General features: G+C 38.8%; 1 protein-coding gene across 8 annotated transcripts in view; it reads right to left on the minus strand.

The window, feature by feature from the left end:
• Window positions 1-19,745, minus strand: part of MCF2L (MCF.2 cell line derived transforming sequence like) — a 162,921-nt gene that overhangs the window by 87,999 nt on the left and 55,177 nt on the right. The window contains exon 1 of one of the 8 annotated variants that reach the window (XM_027675056.1): window positions 11,776-12,003. The exons of the other annotated variants lie outside the window; for them this stretch is intronic. Within the exon in view, the coding sequence (XP_027530857.1) occupies window positions 11,776-11,896 (121 nt within the window). The 5' untranslated portion in view covers window positions 11,897-12,003. Of the gene's footprint in view, window positions 1-11,775; window positions 12,004-19,745 lie in introns of those variants that run through there. 8 annotated transcript variants of the gene reach the window in all.

Genomic DNA, 19,745 nt, shown 5'->3' on the forward strand with positions numbered 1-19,745 from the left:
AGAAGACCTCTTCCTTCTTTTCTAGTTTCCTGGCCCATTCAGGAAAGCAGTATGGAGACCAAGCTCATTAATAGCAGCATTACCTTAATTTTCCACATTAAAGACTGCTACTTGCCCTGGTACTGTATTTACTTTTGGCCTAGGTGTGACAGCTCAGGCAGGGTTGTGAATTGAAACAACAAAGCCCTGCCTCTGCCAAGGGCGGTTTATCAGCATTTAACCTCTAATTTCAGGAGGCTGGCTTTTTCAGTACGCCTCAAAAACCTTCATACTATTTTGAGATGAGCAATAACAAAAATAGATGCACCAGTCATGTAAGAGATGTAATATTTCAAACCTTTAGGAAAGAACTATAAAAAGTTGGCAACCCATCACATCAACCTCCTAGTCTCCACTGCTTAGGATTTTGCAATTAACAGAAAGCAAAACTTGCGAAGTTCCTCCCTTTGGCAGTTCTGGGAAAACACCTTAATCCCAAAAAGCTTTTGAAGCAGTTTTATGTTTCTTCTCCTTTCCATAAGGAGAAAGGAGACACAAAGAAGGATGAAACAAATGCCAAAGAGCAAATTCCACTTGTTCTGACACATGCAGCAGCTGAACTAATGCCCATCAATCTCACAGGAGTAAGTGACAACACAGACACAACCCCCGGCCATTCTTTCTGCTCTTCTTGTTACCTCTGCAAAAAATGCATTTAGTTTCCACCAGCCCCAAAATATTCTGTTTTTCCCCGATCCTAAGATTCTGGAAGTGTTTTCCATCAGCTCTCAGGGGGTTTTCTTCATTAGAATTTCTTTTCCTGCACTATGAACGAATAGTGCAGCTCACATATATAACACATATTCAACTCTCTACCATTAGCTGCATATAATTCCTTTAAGCAGAAAAAACCCCCACTGCACATCTTTATAACCACCCTAGTTCATTAACTTGTGAAGAAAAAAAGCAGCTCAGCTACAAAGAGATAACATCATGTAAGTGTGTTAGTCTCCACAAACCAACAACAAAAAACCATGACTTCATTGAGCTTATTTCATGTTTTCTTCTTCAGGCAAGAAGGAAGAACCTCTCATTGCACCTGAGTGGAAGGAAAAGACTCAGCTCTATCATCAGCTTGCCCAAAAAAGCAGCATGCATCCATCTGGCACCTCCTGGTAGCTGACTGGTATTTAGCTTCAGCCAGCCCAGCTGGGCTGAATTCACAGGCATTTAAAGATTCACAGGTGCAGCCACCAGCAGTTGGCTGATAAAGAGCTTGTGCAAACATTACTCTTGCAAGAAGGTCTTCAGATTAAGTGCTGCGCTATAAACCGGTAACCGAAGTTTCTCCTGAAGCTTAAACACTGAGAAACAGACTCAGTCCTAATGCAATCCTGTTCCTGTCTGTGGCAGCAATTCCACTGAAGTTACTGCCTCCCATGCAACAGCAGAGATTAGGAGCTAATCAGTATATTTCTGGTGTGCTCCCCAGTTTGGCAAACTGTAACACAAAACCTACTTTGTTACGTTTTCTCTGTTCTGATGTTATTATTTCATACCATATTGCCTCCCCTCACTTGCTTAACTGTTGGCATTGTGCTGTAAAACATGTTTACTCTCTCTGAAGCACTGCTTCTGTGTGCAGGTAACAACAGCAACCTCTGTTTTTTCCTTTCTAAAGTAAACATGGTCACATAGAGGAAATTGTTTTAAAAATTTAAACTATTCAAGAGTGAACAAGCCCATTGTTTGGACAGGAGACTTCGGGGCAGCAGTGTGCTGCAGAGCATCCATAAAAATCCTGTGGACCACAAGGATTCGAGGTTGGTGTGTGCTGGGACAGGGAGAGAGGACAGAGCATGCTCATTATTTCAATGTAAACAATGATAGTAGGTTTTCGTAACCAAGAGAAGGAAGCAGTGTAATGTGGAAAACAGTTGTTATTATTCTGTTTATGACTCCCTGTTCCCAAAAAATATGCTCAGTTACTTTGTAACACTGAAGCAGGTAAACTGAGGTGACCTCAAACTGGGCAAATGGCCAAAAATGTATCTGATAAGACAGGCTTGGGAATACCGTTTCTCTTTTTATACTGAGAGCATGCTAGAATGGAAAATACCGGGTGGAAGATCCATAACTCTTGTGACTAAGATCTTTAACCTCAAACTCCCATACAAATTCCAGGTGTTTAGGCACTAAACTGAATTCACTGCCAAAGAGTGGCTTAGGCACTTTCAGGGAGAAAGCTGTTACCTGAGTCCAAGGGCGTGATCCTCAAAACAACCTCCTCACATCTCAAAACCTGAAGGTTCTTTACAAATTCTTTCAACACAACTCAAGTTCTCTGCACACAGTGTGATCTGTATTTAGAAAACTGAATACAGAAAGCAATTCCAAGAGCTGGGCCAAAACCCCAAGTCTTTCCTTTGGCAAAGAAATATGCTTCGTTGGGAGCCACTAAGACAGTTCTTATGTTTTTAAGTTTTAATAGTAAAGGTCGGTACCATCAAACCTCCTTTAATGCTTTCAGTGATAATGGTAGCAGAGACTGGTTTTGTGCTGAACTGTGGGTGCATGTTACTCGTGCTTGGAGCATGCTGAACAGATTAGAACACTTTACAGGACGTAGGCAGAGGATCTCCTTAGTTAAGGATGCCACTGCATTTTAGGGTGGCATATCTGGCATTCCCAGAGGGTTATTTCTGGGCACTGTGAAAATTGTACTCACCAAGCAGTGATACCTAGGGACCCAAAAGACCAAGCCAGGACTCTGAGGGTCCCACTTTTTGGCTGATGTACCCAACTTCCATTTACATCATCCTGTGTCTTTGAGCCTTGGTGGTTCATACAACGCCTAAGTACCACTGTACAGACAGTAACCTGAGCCAATGAAGTTCCTCTCTCAAACAGCAAACAATGTTAGTGTTTTTACTTGACAAGACAAATTTTAAAAGTTCCAGTCATGCTCAGGAAAAAAGCAATCTCCCACCAGGCTATCTTAAACACACATTTTGTCTTGCTGCTTGAGTTAAAAGATGACTAAACCTCTGTTTTATTTCTTGGATATCTTTTCTGCCATAGGACATTCTGTTCATCAACGTATGAGCCATGTACATACTTCATTCAGTCAAAGGGGATATTTTCATGAAATATTAAGCACTCTTTGTCATTATTCAGCACATGCATCTGGAGACTGTTATATCTTAGCTAATTCAAGTAAAAAAGATCATGTATTTCTGTAAGCAAAGCACAGCATAAAACGTTTTCATATTACCAACATAAAAAAATTTTGCTTCTCAATTATGAAATAACTTCCAATTAAACAGGAAAACACTCAAACCCCCCAGGAATCTTGATTTTTTTTTCTTCCCCAAGGAATTGATCCCTAAAATAGCTATAAAGGCACATGACAACATCTGCAAAAATAATTATTACAACTTACCTTGCAGACAAAGAACATAATTTTCAATAGCTGGAAGTCAGAAAAAAAATCAGAGAAAAAACCAAGGTCAAATGTTATCAAACAAAAGGCTAAAAGTTTATACTGAAGAAGATAGTAGACACCACCTTTACTTGGACCTGAAGTCCTTGAACAGTCTTTGATGGCCATCGTGGTAGATGACACAGAGACAGACCGCAAAACATTACCTGTGCCCCACATGCACAGTCAAGTTAAAATGTCTGAAGACACTACTAGAGTCCTAGAGATATAGATAGTAGAAGCTAGAGAGTTTGAAAGGAGAGTTGAAGGAGAGCTGTGTGGTTTGGGGCTCTCTAGAAGGACATGTTTTGAGTTTCTGTTTCAGAAATCCAGCTATAACAAGCAGTATTGGAAAGGTAGAATTTCTCTAATGTAAAAGGATAGAGGCAGCATCTTGAATTCTTCGTTTCACATACCAGCTTTTTTTAAAAACAACTGACCTACTGATCCTTATCCACTTTCTCATATACACATTTGGAATCCACCAAAGAGGGTAGGTATTAGATAAGTGTTTGGCTAAAACAGAGAAAATACTTATTTTTTAATCATGAAGGCTTAGGAATTAAAGAGTAATTCTGCTCCACAGACTCACTGAATAAAACAAGTTGCTTGTGTTTCATGAAATCTTATCTTTCACCTAAAAGAAAAAAAGGAAGGAAATATATATTACATCTTTCCTTCAAATAAAAGCCTGAAAAGCAAGTAGTTCCTTCCCCAAAAGCCAAAGGACACAGATAAATGAGTTCTTCAACTAATCCTTTGACATAGAATCATATAAACTATATGTCACATACTTTGGAGGCTTCTACATTAAAAGAGGGAATCATTCAGAGAATTACTCATCAGTAATACAACTAAGTAACTATGTTAGGACTGTCCATCTGAAACTCCTAATGATTTTCAGAATACAGCCCTGTCAAGATTAAGATTACTGTAGGGAATTCACAAATCACAAGAGTTATTATAATCCAGGACAATAAGATACAATAAGACACATTTTTTTAGAAGCATACTCTTGACTAACCACTCACATCTGAAATTACAGAATCACTTTCTCCCAGCTGCCCCACTGCTATGTGTTTGTTAAATGAACAAAACTCTTTACTAAAATGGATGCAATCCATCCCCTCTGAGCCCTTCAAGGTCTTCTTCTAGCTCAGTCCCTGGACCCACTTTTTTTGTGACCTCTATTTACAAAAGTTCCAGAACTGACTAGAAATTTTGAAATTACAAATAAGTGTAAGACTGATTAAAATATGTAAGACTGATTAAAACAAGATCAAAACTCACTGCATGCTGATAGCAATGCAGCTGGAAAAATCTCATTTTTTTTCCACCTGGGGATGAGAAGGGAGAAGAAGCGGCCCCTACAGAAGATTCCCATGTCCTTCAGTTAGTTCTTTGGCCTCACTCCAAAAGGGAAGAATGAACTTATTCAACAGCTTGGTCCCTCACCCTGAATTGTGTGCAAGTTGACAAACTCACAGTCAATGACACCAAAGATTGCTGAAGAGTAAGTAAATATGAAAACTAAGACTGTAAGCAGCTCTTAGCCATTATTTACAGAAAAAACACCAACCAACAAGACTGAGAAAGGTTTCATGCCATACTCGAGTCAAAGTACAACAAACAGAAACTGTGTGGGAGATTGGATAAAATGTCTTTTGGGGTGTTTTGTAAATCAATGAGCAAGAAATGCACATTAAATTTGCACTGGTCTTCGCTTCCTGCTTTGGAAGAAGACACAGTGGCTCTGAAACAAGATAAAATATATAAGTAAATACAAGAGTTAGCTTCAATCAGGAAGCGCTGGAAATCTTACAATAAACTTTGATCCTTTTGACTTAGTGTGCTTCACCAAGAGGCCATGTGTGTTCAACCTTTTCAGGTTAGCTTAACCTTTGAGGTTAATTTGGAGATCATGTGGGATTTCATTAAACACTGTAAGCATACACAGTAAGAGGAAGTAGTGCAAACCGTCTTATTAAGCATGACTTCAGTAGAGCTAAACAGATTGCAACAGCACATGAGAATTGTAACTTCTTGAAAGAACAATTAAGAAGATAAAGGGTGTAAATAAAGTTACATCCTGGCTCCAGGACTGGTTCTGCCCAAAGAACAAATATCTACTTGTTGACAATTCTCTATGTGGAAGTGCAAAAATACGTTGTAAGAACAGGAAGTAATTTTTCTCTAAATTATTGAAGCAAAGTCTCTCAGATTATTGATCAGGGAAACTCTAAGTTCTTTTTTTCATTATTGCATTATTTTTTTCAAATATTCTTCAGCAGCCATGAAAGCAGGAAAAATATAAATTTGTACTAGCTCACTGCCTATTATGACAGTAATGTTGTATATGCTAGTGTCTCTAATTAACTGGGCTTTTCAGATAGTACTAATGCACAGGAAGACATTTTTTTCCCCATTTCAAGCATCACAGACACAGATTTTGTTGTCTGAGGATTTATATTACATGTATTGAAGTAAGTATTTTTCACATTTTTTCCTTCCGTTCACATGTGCAACCCTTAATGTCACACAACACCCCTTAGAAAAGGTCTGTTCCCTGTAAGAAAACTCATAGACAGCCTAAATATTAGCAAAAAGGGAAAAAGAGAAAATCACAGGCTGAGGCTGGGGAGATCCAAGGGGCAAGGGAACAGGCTCATGGAATTCAGTCAGTGTGGATCTACTGGAAAAGGAACCTAGAAGCAAGGTCTTTTATTGCCCCTAATTCTGTGTGTGTGTGTCTCTTGCTCATTACAAAGACTCTTTAAAGCCCTTGTTTTCTTGGAAGAATCATCATCCAGGAAAATAAAAGTGGTGGCCTGTATATCAGTACCCCAGAACCTACATATTCCTTCATCATGCACACAGCTAGAGAAGTAAAATTCTTCCCTCCAGGTTAAGGCACCAAAAATTTTAAAATAGTAACTTTTACAACAGTGTAATTTAAAATATTATAATTTTATTCAAATCACTTTTTAACACAAGAAATATGAAATAATAAGCAATTTCAGGAATCTTGAGTGGGACCATCTCAAAAATCTCCTGATAATATCATTCTTTTTAGATATTTCTACTTTCCATCAAAGCATGTATCTTAATGTGATTGTAAAATACTCTCCTCAAATCGTGCATTTTCTTCACTTTTACTTTTTAACACAAAGAATAAAGCTTTTTAAATTAATAAAAAGGCAGCAAAAAGGATTTAAAAAAAGAAAGGCTGAGTTCTCTCAGATTTATATAAGTCAATACAGACATATTAAGTGAAGGAAGAAAGACGTTTGCCAGTGTCACTGAATTGGTATCTCTGAATAGTAGCAACCTCTTAATCAGAAAACATATACCGAATATGTCCCTATTAAATTGTATGATGATGCTCTGAAAATTATTTGAAGAGAGAAACAGTTCACTTTTGATGGACATACTGCTTGGAAAGTTTTCTGTCTTTGGAAAGATGTCAGCTGTTTTGCTGATGTGCTCACTTTTCACCAAGTAACTTGTCTGAGCCCAATAAATCACTGAATTTAGGTACATCACAGATATTAAATGGTAACAACTTTGGGGTGTGATATTTGAGAGGAAAGAAAGGTCTATAAAAACCTTATATGAAAATTTAGAACCCAAAATATTTAATATTTTACTTCCTTTGGAGAAGGTTCTTAAAATAAAATCCAAACACTACCATCCACAACACACACTCTCCCAATGATGTGTATTTCGATGAACAGAGTGTATTTTAAAGAATCAGTGAGCTTTCAAAATTTATATTAAGACTCTTGAAATGCATGCTTTTTTGGCATACACAAAACATGTTCAAAACTCTTCCAAGAACGCAGTCCCAAGCCACACACCTACACACCCCTGACTTAACAGACTACACAGGTCTGTTTACATTTACAAGACCTAGGAACTATTATAAAGTTAAGCCAACTTACCCTGCGCTACAAAGTCCAGCCATGAACACCATTCTGAGAAAAAATAATAACTCTTCATTTCTGCTACTGAAATTCCTCTCTGATTCATCATCAGAGAAGAAAAAGGTCCACTTTTCTCTTCCTCTGCTCAGAACAAACTAACATGAGAAGGTTAGAGCTTTCCTATTAACTGAACTTTGTTCCATAAATGCAACAGGTGGCACAAGATGACTTTACAAATATATTTTCCTCCACTAATGCCATTGTTCTTGTAATTATCTCTTTAATTATAGTGTTCTCCCCTCATGTCCCCACCCTGAATATTTACAGACTGCTGATATACCCAGTGTCTCATACAGTATATCTAAGCATAGGCATAAGCCCTAAGCATATTTTCACTAGTGTTAGGTTTTAGCAAGGCAAAGCAAACTGTTTTTCATGCAGATATTCACCATACTATCTGGAACTAGTTGTATTGAATTGCTCACTCAGAAGTACAGTTTGTCACCTCTGCTATGGATTCACACCCAACTCTCTTCTCTATCTTTCTGATAGAAAAATTGCAACGACATTTCAAGCAGGACAGGTAATGAAAGTCTCAAGCATGGAAGCTCAAAATCTCAAATTAATCCCTTTTCAACACAGCTAGCAAACAAAAATGTGAATGCAGCAAACAGAAAACACAGCCTTACATGCCTTGACCTATCTAGCGCCAGGACTAACAGTAATAAAGTTGTCGTGGCAGACTTGAACACCAACCAGAAATGTCAGTATTTGCACAGGTTCCAGGCAGGCTTTGGCTACATCAGGTACAATGTACCTGACTTCAGGTACATTGAAGTCTTCAGGTACTTAAATATTTCTGCTATATTAGTATGCTCAGTCTGACATTTTCTGCATCCACACATTTTGCTAGCCTGTCTGTAAGCTAACTCCCTCTCCCCATACAAGAATGACCAATATCTAATAGAAATATTCATACAACTCCAAAAGATGTACCACATCTCCGTCCCCTCGGCTGACACAGAAGATGCAAAGGTGCTCTTCCCCTAGACTCTTCTTCACTCTTTGTTGTGGATTATTGAGGTTATCTGACTCCTTTACTACAAAAGTCTATTAGTATTAGACACACACATTACAGCGCTGCCTCACCGTACCTTTTTGCAGAACTTCTTTGGCTTGGAAGGACCCTGTGACATGGACAGTCTCCTCATCTATCCATTCATTACACGCCTAGAGCTACACATGAAAGCAAACTGCTTCAGTCATCTTAGTCAGAAAACCAACCTGAATCCAGTGTGAAAAGATGCAGACTGCAGGATGCCTCCAAAGATACTCCCCATCCATACTACGCGCAGCACAGACTGAAGACAGATGTCTCTGGCGTCTCTACTTGCCAGACTCGTTTTGCAGCTTTCAGTTCAAGCTGACCTACTGTTCCCATTTGCTCAGAGAAAGCGAGAAGAGGGAGAATCTCAAAGGATGGTCTATGAGCATTGTGTCAGGAAGCCCACCACAAAGGGCCACAGCACCCTGGGAAATCTCCCCTGCTGATGGGAGACAAGTGTCCTCACAGAAGACTGCTCAGAGCCACAGCTTTCCAGAGCTGAAATCCTCCACAAATCTACAACTGCTGCCCCACCTGCTTGCAGTCAGAGATGCAGAAGCACACAGAAGAGACACAGTTCAGCGACAGATTCAGAAAACACGATACTGCCTCACACAAGCCTGGCTGTACCAGCCTGGGCTCTGGCTACCCAGCCAGTAGAGGCCACATGGCAGCTGGTCCCAAATCTCTGCATTCCAAAGAACAAGTGTCACCAGAGCTAGGACTCAACCGGCGTGAGCGGATAAGGGCAACACAGCCTGCCCTGAGTAGAAGACACCTGCAGGGAACAGCACAGTGAGGATTAGGCCAAGGAGGACAGATCCAACTGTCCACGAGCTGCAGTAAAATAAAGTCTGCTTTGTTAAAATGAAAATAAAACAGAGGTGGATTTCATGAAGTATGACGACTCTGGAACCAAGCTCAGCTTCCCTTATTAAGGTAAATAAGATAATGCAAAATAAATATATGAACTAGAATATTTATAGTTCAGTTAAAGATTACTATATTCTATATTAAAGATTTTACCATGCAGGGAAAGGATGAAGTCACAGTGAAGCAAACATGCTCTCAGCAATTTCCAGAGATGCTAATGAAGAGAGAACAAAGCTTTGTGAGACCTGGGACAGCAGGACAGAGTGGCTCAACTTTGTCACAAGGAGAAGAGAGGTGCATAAATCACGGGATTCACAGAACCACAAGCACATTTACTTGAGAAATACATTCTTGCCAAAAAATTGTAATTTCACCTAGCATATCTACAGGACAAAAATGTTCCCAGGCTGGAGTACCTCTTCCCTTCTACAATCTAAAACTTTGATCCACCTTCTGTGTAACATTTGATCTGAAAGTGCCACTGAAAGCTGAGGTTTGCCACCAGCAAGGTGTGAAAGCTCCTATCAGTCCAAAAAGGCCATAAAACAGCTTTGACCAAAACAATTGAATAATTCTTACTGAATATACATTAAAAGCATATAATTGCTTTCCTACTGTCAACATAAAATGGGTAACAGGAAGGAAAGGAAATGGAATTTTTGTATACTTGAAGACTTCAAACAGAAAAGGCTGCAACATGATCAAAAGGAGTTTTGCAATAATAATAAAAATGGGTGGGAGACAGAACAGACAGCTTCCTAGAGAAACATACTATTTTCTGACTACACACACACTTATATGTAGTGAAAGGAACCTGTAAGTAAAAGATGATTGTATGGCATTACAAGATTTATATTAAGGAGCTTAGTCTAAAGGAAATTAGGCAAAAATTAGGAAAACTATGTTAGAATGTGTTCAACAGAATAAATCTGTGCTTTTCTCCTATGTAGTCAAGCTTTGCCTGTACTTGGAATTAGCTCCAATCATTTGATGAATGGCCAGCAGGTGCCTGAAACTCATAAAAACATAAATATTATAAAATTTTTGGTGAAAGTGATGGCTTTTATGGCTACACTTAGGACTTGATAGCAGTGTGAGTGCTACCAAGTGATGGTTGAATGCTACATGAAAGTAAGACTCAAATTAGAGGAGATCTTGTTTTGCTTTGCTTTGCAAGACTGCATCCCATGTGGTTAAAATATTACTAAATTTTTCTTCATTTTTCTTTACTGTGATTAACAGCAATTAACATAAAAACTTTTTCTATTCTGAGCTGAATAGAATTAAATGTTAAATTTTTATAATTTACTATTTAGTACCCCTAAAAATACCAAGCTTTGGCCTCATGAATGTCTAGAACTGATAAGTCAGGAAAGGTGAAATCTTTACGTTTCAGAGGTTATAAACAAAGTTTACAAAAAAACCCTTACAATTTTAATTCCAAACCCAGTAGATGACAAAAGACTCGTGAGCACAGTACAAATGAAGGTGTGAGAAAAATGAATCACCAGAGAGGCATTTTTCTCTTCTTATTTTTTTTCCTAACAGTAAATGTCAACATTAAAGAAAGGAATATTGAAAAGCCTTGAAAATTAACTAAGGTAGCCTAGCTTATGTTGATTTCAACTTTCAAATTAATTTAAAAAGAAACAAAAAAAGTCCTCTTTTTTTTTTTAAGACCACAATAGGTCACTATACATAAAAAAACCAAGAAAGTTTTAATTAATTATTGAAAAATTGTAATTCAGCTTATTTTAGCCAGGCAGAGTTGACTTAGTTCAGAGAAAAAAAACCCAAAAGGTAGCTTTACTAAACACAAAGATTATATAATTATCAGTCACACTAATGTGTTATTACACCACACACTGTATGAAACATACTTTGAGATTAAGTGGTGGCAAGTCCTAATTTAAAAATTTTAACTTAAATTTAAAAATTTAAAGATAAAAGGCTTCTTGACTTTTTGAGTACAGTTAAAAATATTTTTTTGGCTTAATTAATTATATATTTTAGGATAGGAACACTCAGTGACATTCTTCCAGAATATAAAAGGAGGGCTGATGTAAAGCATTCAATTCTGTGTTAGATACTGTCATACACCTGGAACTGCAAGGAAAAATAAGATATAAATTTTTTTTCAGTAAGTACTGGTGACAGAGAGTAAACACTATCATGAGTAATACCTCATATTGACAAAGATACATATTTTTTAACTGTAACAGTTGCTGGATCCCTACATGAGTTCGCTTTCAGAAACAATACTTGTTTCTGCAAGAATCATCAGTTGAGAAAATCAGTAACACATATCCTAGGCTAATTACTGCTCCTTTCAACTCACATGCTACTCAAATTTAAGTGCAACATTCTACACACACATACATCACACTGTAGAATCACGTATACATTCGCCTCACCAGAGCATATTTGATGTAGGTTATTTCTTGAGTGCCGTCTGCCATGAAGGATTTGGAAGAATCTTGGTAGGATCCTAAAATGACTTTCATGTCTTTCCCTTAAAAAACGGCGTTGAGACATGGGTGTATCTTCACCAAGTTAATCAGTAAAGAAAATAAAAAATCTGCTCTTCAGAATTAACACTTTTAGAAAGACACTCTAATTTTGTTTTTAAATGTCAATGGAACTTATTTGCCAAATTCAAATGCTACCAAAAAATGATAAAAAAAGGTGGGATTTAAGGGCCTGGAAATAGCCGCAGTGCAATTATTTGCTTTTCCTCAGGAACCAATACCTGGTTTTACTAGAAAGGAAAAAGAAAAATCAGTTGCACTTAATGGACTGAAAATGCCAAGATTGTTTCTGTACAAAATTGCGAGGCCCTCTCAGTTCCTAGTGTGCTGCACCCAGCAGACAGGACATCTTGCCACGCTTTCAATCTACTCTCCGTGTGATTACTATGAATAAGGAAGGACAGCTTCTCATGTAAGCAGGTCAGATGAGCAAGTGAAATTTAAAAAAACAGTGAAACCGTCTCTTTTTGGTGTTTTATCCAAAATAACTATAGTCAAACTAACAGCCCTGCCCTGTTTTGGATGAAGAAAAGCCCTCACAAAACATCCAATTTGTTAGTGCACTCCAGCAGCAAACGGAGATCCAACGCCACTGCTCGCTCCAAGTAGCTGATACTTTAGGCTCTGTCTTCACATCCTTCTCTTTAATGTGAGGGATCTTCAGCTGTGGCAAAGAAACATGCGAGGTTTCTCCTGAAGAAGGGCAAGTTGAACCTCTTTCTTTTAACTTTATGGTCTTGCTTGTCAGTTCAAAATTTGGCACTCCAAGGGCAGAAATCTCCCACTGACACTTTCTGTGTTTCCTGATTCTGTATCTCAAACACCCGGTATTACTCAGGGGCAAGTGCTGTGTTTGTGACAGCAAATTAAAAGAAAATACCTTTGTGAATACAATGTTGTCAATTAGAAAGTCCTCTGCAGTTCGCTTGCCCGAAGTCAGACTTTCATCATCAAAACTCCTCTTCCTCTCCCTGTATCTGCACAAAAGTGAGGACTGAGCCCCTCAAAGGCAGAGCCCGTTTCCAGAATATGTGAGCAGAGAGGTCTCACAAGAAAAGCCTGAATCTTCCTGGGAGTTAACAAACAGCTAATAGGAAGGAAGGGTGGGGAAATGAATCCCAGGCTTTCTTAAAACATATCAGGAAACCCTACACTGTCTGTTCCCCCTGTCTCTTTCAATGCAGGAGAGAGGAAATTGATAATGCTGCTTTACTTGGCAGTCAAGATTTTCCTCTCAATTATGTTTAACTATGCTCTGTGTGGCCACAGATCTACCACAACCCAAATATATACCATTACACACATCGCCCTGAAAAAGGTTTTTAAAATATGATTTACCAACTATTACTCTGAAAGCAATTCAAAGAGATAACCTTTAGTTAATCACATTGAAGTAAATATTAAATAGCTTATTACAAAATACTAGTTTGCATATGCTGTGTTAACAGAGGAGAATCATTAGTTCTAGCTGGAATTTGTTCAACTTTCAGCATGAAATCATGGGCAAACGTGGCAATCTTGAAATGGGACAACGAAGAAAAGTATCAAAGTAATAATTAAGAACTGATGAGCCATGCAAATATCACTTGTTTTCCAGATTCTTTATACTAAGCAAACGGACCACTGCATATTGCAGCTGTGCTACCTGTCCTGGGTCAAAGGCCTACTAAGCTATTTAAGTATTCAGATATTAAAAGGAAGGAAAGATGAGAACAGCCTAGTGGTGAAAAAGCACCATGATGCTCATAGCCAATGTACTATATACTCAAGTTTCAAACAAAAGAAGAACTGAGATTAGGCACAGCATCCATATTAGAAAAAATTCCACATTTTCTTGTGCTGCTTGTCACTGGTGGGCACAAAGCAGTGGTTCTGGTCAGACACAGGATAACAACAGCATTTGCAGAGACAATCTGTTTCTTGTTGAGTTTACCAGGAACCAAATGGGACCAGGGGACACCTGCGGGCTGGGTTACACATCTGTCTTTGGGGGTTAAAACCAGTTTTCTCTGTATCATTGCCTTTATTGTAATCTTTTTAGTAAATTGTAACTCTGACTTGTAATCTCTCGAGTTGGGTTCGTTTCTCCCACTGGTTTACTTTTAAACTAGCACAGGTAGATGGAACAGGAGAAAATGGCTTCAAGTTGTGCCAAGGAGGTTTAGGTTGGGTATTAGGAAAAATTTCTTCACAAAAACAGTTGATGGGCTGTCCAAGGAAGTGGTGAGTCACCATCCCTGGAGGTATTTGAAAGACATACAGATGTGGCATTTAGGGACATGGCCTAGTGGTGGACCTGGCAGTGTTAAGAGTTGGACTCAATGAACTTAAAGGTATTTTCCAACCTAAATGATTCTGTGATTCTGTGAAAAGTGACTCGTTGCCCCAGAGGTGTTTTGAGCATGCAATGACACTACTGACACAAGGTGAAAACCTCACCAACAATTCGTGCAGAGGATTATTACCATGAAGCAAAAGGATGTTCTCCTTGCTTTCTTCACATATCAAATGCATGCAGAAAATTGATGACTTGAGCTGTGAAGTTGGTAAGTACACACAATCCTACTGAAATCTAGCCATTAGCTACATCCCTGTCTGCAAACAAGCTTTTAATCTTCTTTCAAGCACTCAAATTTGTGCCTAGAAGCAAAGAAATTAATCACAACAATGGCTATGGTAGTGCGCAATCAGAAGGAAACAGATGGTGTAATGCACTGTTTTCCAAACAGCAGCAGCTTCAATCTCCAGGAAAATAATCTGAATATTTTCCCTTGCTGTTGGCATTACTATAACAAAAGCTCCTATTAGAAGGGTATCTTCTCTGCTCTGTACAGCATAAGCAAATTACATCACAGTTTAAAGACAGTAATATTCTCTGAGTATTAGTTGGCAGATCCAACTAGACTGCACCTATCTCTTCTTTCACATCATAAAACAGTAACATTCAGTGGGTAACACCTCCTCCCCATTATCTTTAAATGACTGCAGACAGCCTGATGGAGTCAACAAAATTGTTGCAATGAAATAGGGCTTATTTTTCTCATGCTTCATTTCCAGGTCTGTTTCTGACCACAGGCAGAGTGTTGCATATTGACAACAGAAGCACCCATACTGACTTACATCTGTATGCTCTGATTCTTCCTTTCATTCCCAGGGGCTCTCACAGTATTTTAGTAAAATAACTTCAAGTTTTCTTGGGAATCGTTAAATTAAGAGGTCATCACTTTCTTCACCACTGAGTGTTCGCACTGTTCCTTTTGATCTTTTTGTTGGTACAGGGGCCTTATCTTTACAGGATATCTCAAACACCCTATTATGATTTTTCCTCCAAATCCTAACAATTATTTACAGGCCCTTCCTTACATCCTCACATTCAATGTGATGCTGAAAGGTTCACATTATAGGACCATGCATCCCTCTTAATTGTACAGAGCAGGAGGCTCTGTTAGCAGAATCATCATTGCTCTAGTGTTTCTTCTGTATTTATTCCATTCCTCAACACAAGTTGTTCTTCACATCTGCTGATATGTCACTGCCACTGGTGTTGCTCTTCCTCCTACTGTAAACCTCGTTTTTCAGGCAAAAGAGTACATCTCACAGACATGAAAACATGGCACTCTCGTGCACTTCAAGATCTCATCATGCTCACAGGGCACAGGAATCCACCTATCTTTCTCTCATCCGATCTTTTTCCCTGGAGTCCTGGCAGGGAGGAGCTTCAGCAGAGAAATTTCAGTATTGGAAGTGCCATCACATCCCCAGTAAAAACCCAGAGGGCTGCAAGAGATATCAGGCATGAGGAATATAAAAGACTATGAAAATTATATGGGGAATTGCATCTAACACACACATATGCAGAGCTCAGAAATTACTATTTCTTGGAACAGTTACTAAAAAAAAATATAAGGACACATACAAGCTAAATCTTGCCATGTGTACCTTTCAGCATCAGCATACTCACAGTTACAGTGGAAATTAAATGAGGGGGAAGGAAAGTGAAACATTGTTTAGATTTTTCTCTTTAAAGCATGCTTCATCAATTATCTCTGCACATATATTTATTTTGTTGAGAACAGTCATACAAACAGAAAGCTAAACTGGGCTCATGCTACCTTTTTGAACAAAATTATTGTTTTGCACACATTAAAATATAACATACAAGTTACTCCAATCTAAAATGTACGCTGTTTTATAAACACTCATATATCATAACAAGGCAGCACTGATTGTTATTATGCTTAGTCCTGAGCTTTCTTATAACCCTACATAAATGCTGAATTATGGCGAGTTGCTTGTGTTGATTTTTAAAATTAAAAACAAGTTGTCAAAGATTAATCCATGCCAGAGGCTAGTCACTAGGCTAAAACAGTAAAGAGTCAACTAGAGGCTGATTTTGGTGTAGTTGAGATCTTAAAGACACAGGACTTCATATTTTTACATGCACATATCCCAGAGAGCTCTTGGAGATGGAAAATGCTGAGAGTAAACCTGCCTGAAAATCAAAAAAAGAAAAAATCATTATTCCATGAATATTCTAGTATTCTTGAAATACAAGAAAAGACTGAATCTTCATTTTTCAATGTGGATGAGATTGATATAAAGTTTTAGTACAATCTTTGCCTTCATTATTTTTATGCTTGTAACAATTGGATATCTGTGCTTATAGTTCACTTTCAGATTCTCTAGCAGAACATTCTCTCTAGCAAAAAGTTTAAAAAGGGGTCCCATAGTGTAATCTAGAGAGTCTGTGACCTGGAATTATATCTAATAAAATACCACGACATATAAGGAGAATCTGGAGTGGGAAGAAATCTGAGAAACAGATATGAATGGAGGTTATCTTGGCGAACCTAAAACCAATTACAAACAAATCCAATATCTCATAAAAACAAAGACAATGACAAATATTCTTAATATTTTGATATTAATTTTTTAAGAGTTAGGAGTTAAAGGAATTATTTGATTTCACAAGAAATCTACACAGAAACCCTGAATTAAGTTACAAGAGTGAGTTACAAGAGCGAATTAGGTTAGTTGTCCATGCTTAATCCTAACTGGATATATCTGCTCAGAGACAAACCACGATTGTAATAAGCATCAGATGAATATAAGTACATCAGGACTGAGATAAATGGACAGCTTGCATTCTATTTATACTTGCACATTATGCCGCTGAATCACTGCTGCCAGTCTTTCCTTAAAGCAATCTCTCAAAAAAAAATTAAACTAAAATAAATCCTAAAATCAATACACAGCATTTCATAATTTAAACGTATAGTAACAAACAGACAAAAAAATTGCAATATATAAAATTAGGGTTTCAATATTCTGGAAGTGTTAGCATTTAATTGTCAAGATAAGAACAAGCTTTTAAAGCCTAACATCTGTCCCTCTAATATAAGTAATCTTATATTGCATGTCTGAATTTCCTGAAGGTTAGCAATAAATGTGACCCATCTCCAAAAGAACAAGTTCTTCCACCATTAGCAACACAAAATACTCAGAAAATCACAGTGGATCAGAGAAATAACTAGAGGAGAATGTCTCTTTATTATCTGTTGAGCGAAGTGAGCTTTAACACCTAACAAGACAGCACTTCTACTTTGTCCTTTAATGTAGATCCTTTCACTTTCAAAGGCAATTAGCAATTGATTTCAAAACTTCAGAGATGTTCTAAGAAAGTGTAAGGAAACTGGATGTATGCTGGAGAAGACCAGGAGGTCAGAACATAGCCAAAGCCTGATTAGTATCTGGTGCCAATCAAAAGCATCAGGTAAAGGCTACTGTGATATTGGAGCTAATTAAGCAACAGTCACCACCAGTTCACTCATTTACTTAAATTCTACTAGGTAAAATGACCTGGGAGATGACAATTACAGATTGCGATTGAGCAGATTTGTCAGAGGTATGAGGTTGTGGTGGTTTGAAAAACCTTTTCTCTGGGGCAGTAATGGTTTGCCCCACTGATAATACTAGACCAATCAAAGGTTCATATGCGCCCTGCGGAAATTACATACCCACAGCAATGGAAGAGAAGGTGGTGAGGTAGTTTTTAGTAGATTGGTAGCCATGATCTGAACCATGAGGAGGCAGGGGGCCGGTGGGCCCCCTCTGGGGGCCAAGAGCCCCCAGCCCCAACTGAGGCTACGAGAGACCCGGTGTAGTGTCAGGGCTGGACCGGGTCCCGTGATCAAGAGGTGGGAAGATTTCCTTGCTGTCGGCAGTGGCAGAAAACATTGAAAGCGGCAGCGGAGCGGTCCTGAACAGAAACAGCGATGGCTGAAAGCCAAGGAGATAGCCAGTAGCAACAAGATAACATGAAGCCAGCTGAAAGACGCAGAGATGTTCCTGCAGGAGGGAGAGCTGCAACGAGGCAGAGGAAGGCTCAACGGAGCTGGTTTGGGGTAAGACTGTGTTACTTTCCCAAAACCCAGAGACCTGCTGAAGAGCAGGGGTGGACTTCCAAACCTTTAGGGAGTCCCAAAATGCAGCAGCAGCTAGAGAGAGGGAGAAAAGAGCCGAGAAACCCGAAGTCATCCTGAGAACTGAACCAGGACAGAGTGCGGAGGAGGTGCCCGTGCCCTCTGCTGCTGCTGCTTCTATCGTGCTGGGAGTCTGAGACAGAGCAAAAGACCTTTGGTAAGACTGAACTGAAAGCTGCCTTCAATGTACTACCCCAAGAGGAGTGAAGATCTACAGGGAGATCCCCCAAAGGCTCGGGCTTGAAATTTCCACAAAGTAAGAACCAAAATCCTGACTGCCATACTTAAATCTGCTGCCTTAGGAAAATGAAGGACACTAACCAGTGCCACAAAAAACTGGAACGAAGGAACTGTGGCCTGTGCAGTGACAGAAAGACTTTTCTCTTTCCTTCTTGGACTTTTATTGAAGGAAAAGAGGAATTTAATTCAATGTAAATATATATATATATATATATATAGGTGTAAGTAAATAAACCTTTGTAAATATTTTTCCCTTCCCCCAATAGTGAATGGTTGTGTTTTGTCTGAAAACTCCCCACATGAAGAGAAAAAGATATCAAGTCCATACCATCACTAAACCCTCTCACAGGGGCAGACTGTGGGAGGGGGGCTTGAACTTCCTTGGGAGTTTCAAACCACCACAGAGGTCTCCCTTTTTGGTCAGAAGTGAAAGCATGTGAAGAAGAGGAATCTGTTCACATTAGGAAGCTCCTGGGAATTATTTCAGTCCTATGCTTGATCTGGGCGCACACTTTCACCCAAACACAGCATCTCAGCTCTGTGTTCAGCACCTGACTGCTGCTGTTCTGTGAGCACAATGCGAGGGGCAGGGGGACCATGGCAGGTGGTGGGTCTGCAGGGAGGGGATTTTTACAGCAAGAGAAGGAGAAAGAAAGTGATATGAGACCTTTGGTGTCACTACACAGCTGTGCCAGCACACCACAGAGTCACTGCAAGGGGAAGCTGCTGCCAAAAACCAGATAAAACAATTGGCAACAAAAAGAAGTGGCTTAAAATGATTTATCAAATACAGTTTCATTGACAATATCCTGTAAAGATTACTATAGTTTCAGGCATATTGGCCATTCCTTGCACATACACCATGGGACACAGTGGTCATTCCCATCACGTACCAGATAATAATCAAATGAAGGGACTCAGAATAAGTAGTTGCTTTATATATTGTTATGCTAGTGAAAGCTCCGTTCAAAAATCACCCGTATCTAGAATGTGTACATACATATCTATATAAACACATGTGAATGTATAGAAATGAATAGTACATCCAGTCAACAATATTGACTGACCTTCCAGCAAACAGCTCTTTGCATAATCAGCTGGGGAAGAGAAAGCCAAAATTTTATGTTGGAAGAA

This window comes from Neopelma chrysocephalum, unplaced genomic scaffold, assembly GCF_003984885.1.
Source record: "Neopelma chrysocephalum unplaced genomic scaffold, ASM398488v2 Primary Assembly neopelma1_25, whole genome shotgun sequence".
NCBI classification, from domain to species: Eukaryota; Metazoa; Chordata; class Aves; order Passeriformes; family Pipridae; genus Neopelma; species Neopelma chrysocephalum.